This window comes from Helobdella robusta (assembly GCF_000326865.2).
Source record: "Helobdella robusta unplaced genomic scaffold HELROscaffold_4, whole genome shotgun sequence".
NCBI lineage: Eukaryota > Metazoa > Annelida > Clitellata > Rhynchobdellida > Glossiphoniidae > Helobdella > Helobdella robusta.
Genome location: NW_008704902.1, coordinates 278,744 through 287,827, shown reverse-complemented (window position 1 = coordinate 287,827; position 9,084 = coordinate 278,744). Strand labels below are relative to the sequence as shown.

The 9,084-nt window shown below is 38.6% G+C and overlaps 1 protein-coding gene across 1 annotated transcript in view; it reads right to left on the bottom strand.

Moving 5' to 3' along the window:
- Positions 1-892: 892 nt before the first annotated feature.
- The window catches only part of HELRODRAFT_119140 (hypothetical protein), a gene marked incomplete at both ends in the record, with an annotated part of 28,737 nt that continues 20,545 nt past the window's right edge, over positions 893-9,084 (bottom strand). Inside the window, 7 exons of the mRNA XM_009024371.1 lie at positions 893-1,030; positions 1,191-1,385; positions 2,025-2,135; positions 2,402-2,500; positions 2,969-3,214; positions 3,557-3,570; positions 3,737-3,852. Coding sequence (XP_009022619.1) covers positions 893-1,030; positions 1,191-1,385; positions 2,025-2,135; positions 2,402-2,500; positions 2,969-3,214; positions 3,557-3,570; positions 3,737-3,852 — 919 coding nt within the window. The remainder of the gene's footprint in view (positions 1,031-1,190; positions 1,386-2,024; positions 2,136-2,401; positions 2,501-2,968; positions 3,215-3,556; positions 3,571-3,736; positions 3,853-9,084) is intronic.

Genomic DNA, 9,084 nt, shown 5'->3' with positions numbered 1-9,084 from the left:
ATGAAAGTGTTCAACTCGCAAATCTGGTCCAGGTGGAAAAAGCCGGATTGCTCAAATTGATCGGCATAGTCATCCATGTTTAATCCTTTCAACCAGTCGCTGACCGGGTTGTTGTTGAGTTGTCGTTTCTGTCGCTGGTGGTGGTTGTTGTAGTTTAGGAGAAGGTTGTTGCTGCTGTTGGCAATGTTGTTGCCGTTGTGGCGTTTGTTGGTTGAGGTGAAGTTGTTGATATTCTGTTGAGGCTTTTGCTGACGACGACTTGTGAAAAAATGTTGCTGTTGGGGCTCTTGTGACTGGAAGTTGTGGTTGAGATGGAGGACAGGAGAATGTTGCAAGTGTTGAAGTTGTGGCTGCTGGTGAGAGTTGTAATTGGATTGTTGGTAATTGTTGTTGAAACTTTGTTGTCGGGTCATGTTGATAGGCAGCAGTTGCTGCTTTTGTTGTTGTATAATTGTCTGTTGTTGTTGTTGATTGAGAAGACTGTACTGGGAGACGTTCAACTTCAGGCCCTGTTTGTACTGGTGTTTAAAGTCAAATGATTCATCGTCGATGTTGTTGAAGGAGGAGTGGTGTTGTTGCGCGTGTTGAAGTTGATGGGGTGGTTGTTGCAAGAAGTGTTGTTGTTGCTGCTGTTGCAGTTGATCTTGAATTTTATTTGAAAATATGCTTTGATGTTCTTCCTTCAAAAGGTCAGTTGATCTGTTTTCGTTCAATTATCAATACGATTTATCGTTTCGTTCAAATCACCAACGTCGTCCACCAACGGCGACGTATCAACAGAGCTTCAACTTACAGGAAACGTTAATAACATCAGCAATAGCTCGCGGTATAAAAAACATCAACAATAACCTCATGAACAACCTCACAAATGTAGAACAACAACAAAAACATACTCAGCAAACACTCTCAGGAGATCACTGTTACGAATAAGTTTATCGAAAGCCAAGACCAAATTGTTGAATGTTGGTCTTAAGTTCCTGTCCTTCTCCCAGCAACTCATCATTATGCGGTACATGCTTTCCGGACATTCCTGGTACGACAATAACGTTAATACAACAAAAAAATTATTTGTATCTATAACCCTGATTAAAAATAGCAATCGAAATAGATGCAGTGTTAGTGGCAAGCAGTTGGTCGAAAGCAGTAACAATTTAAAGAGAGATTAACTTCTGAGTTTTGACACAACAAACCGCAGGAGGAGGCAACCGGAAATCCTTCTCGATAGCCTCGATGACGTCACGATTGGACCAATTCCAATATGGCCGCTGTCCGTACGACATAACCTCCCACGTGACCACTCCGTAGCTCCACACGTCCGACGCTGAGGTGAACTTCCGGTATTTTATTGCCTCAGGAGCTGTCCATCTGATTGGAAGTCTCCCGTCCTGGTGATGATGATGGTGGTGGTGGTGGTGCAATGATGATGATGATGATTGCGATAGGGATAGCGATGATGATAATGATGAAGACGAGCATGACGAGACTGATGAAAATATCGATGAAATGCATTTGAGTTTTTAACAATGAGAACGAAGAAATTGCACATGTGTAAGTAGGAATATGCTGGAAAAGATAACTGCGGTTGGAGTAGAGGAAGCACTTACGGACGGTGTTAAATCCGGCGAAGATGAACAGTATTGAGAGTAACGGCATGGTTGGATACAAAATAAATGATGATAAGATGATAGTTGTGAAGACGATAGAAGACAAAAAATGATAAAAGTGATGAATGAAGTGATAAAATTTCTTTCCGATGAACTTCCGTATCTTTTGATATCAGTCGGCGCCGTAACAAGCAATGTTTCCATTCTTATCGGCATCACTATTGTCGCGGCTACCGTTAAAAACTAACATCATCGTCATCATCCACCACATCATCATCGTTTTCATCATCATCTTCTTCTTCTTCATCATCCTCACCATAATCGTCTTCATCATCATCAACATCGTCTTCATCATCATCACCATCATCTTCTTCATCATCGTCATCATCATCATCATCATCATCGGTACCTCACCTCCACCGAACAGATTCCAGGTCCACTTTCATGCTCCTCCATCTCTCTCGACAGACCGAAATCACAAATCTTGCAAACCAAGTTGCAACTTATCAAAATGTTGCGAGCCGCTAAGTCCTGGCGAGTGAGTGAGTGAGTGAGTGAGTAAATGAGTGAATGAGTGAGTGAATGAATGAGTGATAAAGTTATGACAAAATGATCGATGAATAATGATGGATTCGATTAAATTATTATGTGAAATGTTTTACTGATTCAAATGTCTGTTAGATAGATTGAGATAATGAGTGAATGAGTAGATCAAATAATGAAGATGACGAACGGCATGACGGAAGTGATTTAGAAAGAAATGATGATAAAGTTTGAGGAAACAAAAAATGAACAACCCTATGAACGAATCCCATGTTGGAGAGGTAACACATCCCGGACGCTATCCCTCTACTCATGCCGACCAGCTGAAAGACAGTGAAGACACCTGCGTTTTTCTGCAGTGGTGGCAATTTCAATGGCACGATGTAGATACTCATTTGGTGGGTGGTTGTAATTATATGATAATGATATTAATGATGGTGATGGTTGTAATGATGTGATGATAATCCAAATGATAATGGTTCGTGACAATGACAGTTGTGACAATGGTTGTCTGTTCGAATGATTATAATGGTGCAATCACGTATGAATAAATAATTATATTTCAGATTAACTCTTGCAGGAAAAAATGTAGACTAATCCATCATTATACTTTATTATCGATTGTTAACTCCAGAATGTGTTTCACTTATTTGGTATTTTTTAATGCATTAGTTAACTTATTATTATCATTCTTAATTTATTTTGCATCATTTTTTAATAAAATATTAATAACAATATGAGATCGTAATGATGATAAAAAAAACGGCCAAAACGCAACCCATTTTTACAAATTCAAAAAATAAAACAAATGAAAAACTCACCCTCAAAAATTTATCTAGTGCTCCATTCTCGACAAATTCAGTAACGATCATAGGCGAACTGCTCAAACTGACAACTCCTATCAGTTTCACAACGTTGCAATCATCAAACTGACCCATAATACTTGCTTCGGCTAAAAAATCGAGCCGGTTTTTTTCGGTGAAACCGGGTTTGAGCGTTTTAATAGCAACCGGTAAGCCGGCCGTCGAATGTCGGTACTGTTGATCGTTTTGAGAACCGTTGCACGGCTTTACCGGTCCGTGAAAAGTTGTAGAGAGATTTCCTTGCTTTCCTTTTATGAAACCGTTTCTATTCGCTGCAGTCGAGTTCCGCGTGCTCGCATTGGCAAATCTACCAAATATGAAACTGTTTGATGTCTGATCGGGATACTCGTCACTCAAGTTCGATCCCTTGCGATCCTGACTCTGATCGTCGTCGTTGTCGTTGTTGTTTTGGAGGTGGCTCGCTGTGGCGGGAGTCGCAGTTGTGGTGTGGTTGTTGTTATTGCTGGTGGTGGCTGTGGTAGCGGAAGCGTTGTTGATGGATGGAAGAAGAGATGGGAGAAATGAAAGAAGTTTTCCTTTACAAACGTTTCCGAATTCGCCTAATGATGAAATTGATAAACATTATTTTTGAGAAAGAATAACAGTTGTGATAACATATCACCATCATCGTCATCCTCATCATATCACCATCCTCATCATCACCATCATCGCCATCCTCAACATATCACCATCACCATCGTCGTCGGCATCGCTACCACAACCTACCTCCTCCAATGACAGATTCGATAACAATTCTGGTTGGGTCGATCTCCATGGCGAACTGTCTGACGGCCAGCGTGGGGTCTTCGTACGTGTGCGGGTCAACGTACGTCCGTGTCGAACTAGAAGGCTTGTATATCGGCATCGTTGCTGTGTGCGTGTTTTGTGTGTGTGTGTGCGAGATTTGTGTGTGTATGTGATTGTTTTGTGTGTGTATGTGAGTGTTTTGTGTGTGCATGTGTGAGTGTGTCTGTGTATGTACGTGTTTTGTATGTGTAAGGGTATTTAAATGTGTATGTGCGTGTTTTGTGTGTGTATGTGCGTGTTTTGTGTGTGTGTGTGAGTGTTTTGTGTGTGTATGTGTGTGTTTGTGTATGTCCGTGTTTTGTGTGTGTATGTGTGTGTTTGTGTAGGTATGTGGTTTGTGTATGCGTGAGTGTCATTGAGAGTAACACCACTCTTATTTTTGTTATCATCAGCATCATCATCTTCCTCATCATACAAACCTGTGTTGAATGTACTATTGTCTTCCTTCATAACTTTATCTGAAAGTGGAGCTCGTTTCCTGAAAAGATCATTATCATCATCATCATCATCGTCATCATCATCACAATCATTACCGTTACTATCATCGTCATCATTATCACAATCATCATCGTTATCATCATCGTCGTCATCGTCATTATTATCAGTGTATTCTTCATCATCATCGTCATCATGATAAGGATCGTTTTTGCATAGCGAGCAAGTCTCACTATCTTTAATATCAAAACAACATGGTTATTGATTTTCTTTTTGTTTTAGTTTTTATAATCAAAAGCATTTGGAGTAACAACTTTAAAAGTAGAGTGATTGACATCAAAGACATCAACAACAAAAACATCTACAACAAAGACATCAACAACAAAGACATCAGCAACAAAAACATCAACAACGCAGATATCAACAACACAGACATCAATACCAAAGACATCAATAACAAAAAATATCAATGACAAATAGGAAAAACAATGTTAACCTTGATAACATCAAGAAATAAATTGATTTTAATGCAAACTAAGATATCAACAATAATAAAATTGTGCATTATGTTAATTTTGTCATGAATTATAAATTTTACTTAAAAATCGTGTTAGAATGAACAATTTGTGAACGGTGGCCTGCGACACAAGAATTTTGTTTTCTTTTAGCTTTGGTCTCCTAATCATTACCTAATTATTATTAACTTGGATTGATTGAATAAAATTTGATTTGATTTTTGATTTGATAAAAAAGTCAACATATCAAAAAAACTCACCACTACTACAACAATCACAACAATAAGACAAAAACTCAACATCGCGCAACAAAACATTACCACAGTGTACACCACCAAGAGAACAACACCACCACTACAAACATACCTCCACCAACCTCAAGACATCCACACTAACACCAAGCTACACCACATCAAAAAAAACAACACTACACCAACCATAAACAACCACACCAACCACAAAACAACCACACCAACCACAAAACAACCACACCACACCATGCCACACCAACCACAAAACAACCACACAAACTCCACCGCCACCTCATTGATGACGCCCCATAATTTAGGCCAGAGATTATTGAATTAAGCCGAGATAATTGTTTTATTAAAGCATTGGCCGCAGTTTAATCCAATCATTTCCATTGCTGGAGTCATCAGTGCCAGCAAAATTTCAATATACATGATGTTCTACCGGGTTCATTATGATTACAATGATGATGATGATGATGACGATAATGATGATAATGATTATTACGATGATGATGAAATAATAGCAATAATAATAAAGCATTATCACCGGTGTCATCATCAGTCTCATCATAAACATAGTATTCATCATATTTATATTTCAGTCATTATCCCCTCTTCTTCATCAGCATCATCATCACCATCATCATCATCATCTTCATCATCATCATCAATGTTTGTCTCAAAGTCATAATCTTCTGAATGTTACCATCGCCATCTTCCTCATCATCAACACTTTTCTAACAGAACCATCATCAGCATCATTACTATCTCCCTCACCATCATCAACTACTTTATCAGCATTATCATCAGCAACTTCATCATCATCATCATCTTCGTCGTCGTCATCATCTTCTCCATGAAAATAGACTTCGTCATTATGAATCTGGCGCCAAACAATTTGGCGCCATTATTATCATTAGCGTCATCGTCCATAGAATCATCATCATCATCATCATCATCACGATTGGTATTGCGATGACGTCATCAGCATCATACCAATCCTTACTATACATCTAATTTATGATACGCGAAATTTTATCATCATCATCATCATCATCATCACAATCACCATCACCATTAATTTCATTGTTATGTGTAGTGTGTATGGTGTAGATGATGATCATTATCATCATCATCATCATTATTATTATTACTACTATTTTTAGTATCAGTAGCATCATCGTCGTCGTCATCATCGTCGTCATCATTATTATCATTGTGTGGCAAAAGTTTGCTTTGCGGAGAATAAAAAAAAGTATTTTCTAGTCGTAATAATCAATCTTTATCATTGTGATGTGACAATCATCATCAGCATCGTCGTCGTCATTGTGATCATCATCAACACCGTCATCATCGTCGTCACTGTCATCATCACCATCATCATCGTCATCATTATTATTATTATTTTGATCGTCATCAACTCAATTAATTAATCATTCCGGTATAAATCGATTGCCATACATTTGCAATTCTGTATGATTACAAGGTCGTCATCATCATCAACAACATCATCGTCATCATCATCAACAACAACCTCATCTTCATCATCATCAACAACAATGACATCATCATCATCATCATCATTAATACATTCAATGATATTGTGACATTATATTATTATTGATTATATATATCAACATCTCTTTCAACATCATCATCATCATCATTATCAACAACAACATCATCATCATCACGATTATCATCATTATCAAGATTGAGAGCGTTCATCATTGCGCTCCAATCTCGTTAATCAACCTACCCTCGCTGATTATCATAATTAATATCAACGTAATTATCACCCACCCATCATCGTCATCATCATCATCAACAACAACGACATCATCAACATCATCATCATCAACAACAACGACATCATCAACATCATCATCGTCGTCATCATCATCAGGACCAAACAACAAAATGTTCTTTCCCATGACGTAGAGGCGTAAATTAAATGACGCGACCTCATTCAATCACTGCTGAGAGAAAGAGAGGAGAGAGAGAGGAGAGAAAGAGGAAGGAGAGAAGAGAGAGAGTAAAAAAATGTATGCCTTGTTTGTTATTACATAATGTTTTTGCCTATGCTTGCATATTTGCAAGAAGGATAACAAGATGAGTGGGACTGTTTGTTAAGAACCAACGTGTGAAACGCACACGATGCCACATTCACATCAATGATTAAAATGAATACAGAAATATGAATGCAAACTCATTTCAACATAAATTGTTACAACAACCGTCCCCACGTGGCCCTAATTACTCAGCGTATGTGAGTTAAATACGCAGGCAGGAACTGAGGCATCGCACACATTGGCCGATTGGTGAGTGAGTATCTCCTTATCTTGCCGTCAAATCTTCATTATCCGAGAGTATGATAACATACCACACGTGCACATATCTTTACACACAACACACACACACATACGCACACATACGCACAAACATACACACACAGAGGCACATTTTAAAGCTGGTATTAGTGATAAACAAGCAACAATGCATGCAGTTGCACATAAATGAATGGACGTTCATTGATGCTCCAGTGCAAATACTACATTCAAGTATTATAAGCACTCTGCAAGGCGTGTACATTGTACAAACAGACATACACTTCATTTATTCATGTACGCACGCATGCACAACACTTCCACAGCTGATGGGATCACGTAACAAAAAATTAATACAAACACGCTTTGATTTGCATAACATTGCAATCGAAACATTGTAAACGTTTTTAGTGAGCCAATGGTTTGGAAAGGGACAGACTGAAGAAACAAAAAAATACGAACGAAGATGAATCTCGTTTAAAGAGTCAAAGTATGGAAAGCATAAAATTGAACAAACGCAAAGCACGTACATAGATAGGGCGGTGAAACACGTATGCATGCATGCATGTACATGAGACATACATGCATGCATGTACATGAGACATACATGCATGTATGTGCATGAGACATACATGCATGTATGTGCATGAGACATGCATGCATGCATGCCTAAGAAGCATGCATGCACGCGCACACATAAAAGGCGCGCATCAAGTCTAATGAGATGTTACAAAATTTGTCATCTGTGAATTCTTAATGTCGCATTTCAAAGTACTAGAACAAGCAATCGCCGTAATTAACATGAAACTAAAAACGACAAACGTGCACGAGCTTTGTTTGTGCATTCATGCATTCATGCATTTATGCACGCACACTCTCGCACGTAAGCGTGTAGGCAATTAAAATGCGTACATAAAAATACAAGCATTTGCAAAGTCTCGTTTGTAAGTACACGCACAACATCAACAGGCCTGCACACACACACACACACACACTCATAAACCGCATTTCATACACATGCACACTTACATATACCCACGTGCACACGCACACAATAACACACGCGCACACACACACGTGCACAGAGATGCGTAAAAAATGGTACGTGACGTAGAACATGATCATGTTACCCCGCAAATACGAAATCACGGCACTCATGTCATCTTGCATTGTTTAACTACGTCTAATCTTACATTGGATGTGCTGGCGTGTTTGCCGTGCTGCTGCTGCTGATGATGATGAAGATGGTGAAGATGGTGAGGATTGAGGAAGCAAAATATTTTTAGGTTATGTATGTATGTATGTATGTATGTATGTATGTATGTATGTATGTATGTATGTATGTATGTATGTATGTATGTATGTATGTATGTATGTATGTATGTATGTATGTATGTATGTATGTATGTATGTATGTATGTATGTATGTATGTATGTATGTGTGTATGTGAGTATGATATCCGTGTATGTCTGAGTGTATTTATGAAAATTTGTATGAGAATGTTTGCATTGCGCGTAAGTTGATGTTGGTAGTTGGTCTCGTGTGCTGGTCCTGATCTGCTACACATACAGTAAACTTTCTTGTGTGTTTCGTTCGAATCAACACGTTATTTATTTCTAAGCACGTTTCTTTATTATCTTGTTAGACCTGTGAATGCATGTGCGCATGAGAGTACGCGTGCGTGTGTGCGTGCGTGTGCGTGCGTGTCTGAGTGCCTTGTCTAGCTTAGCACGTTAAA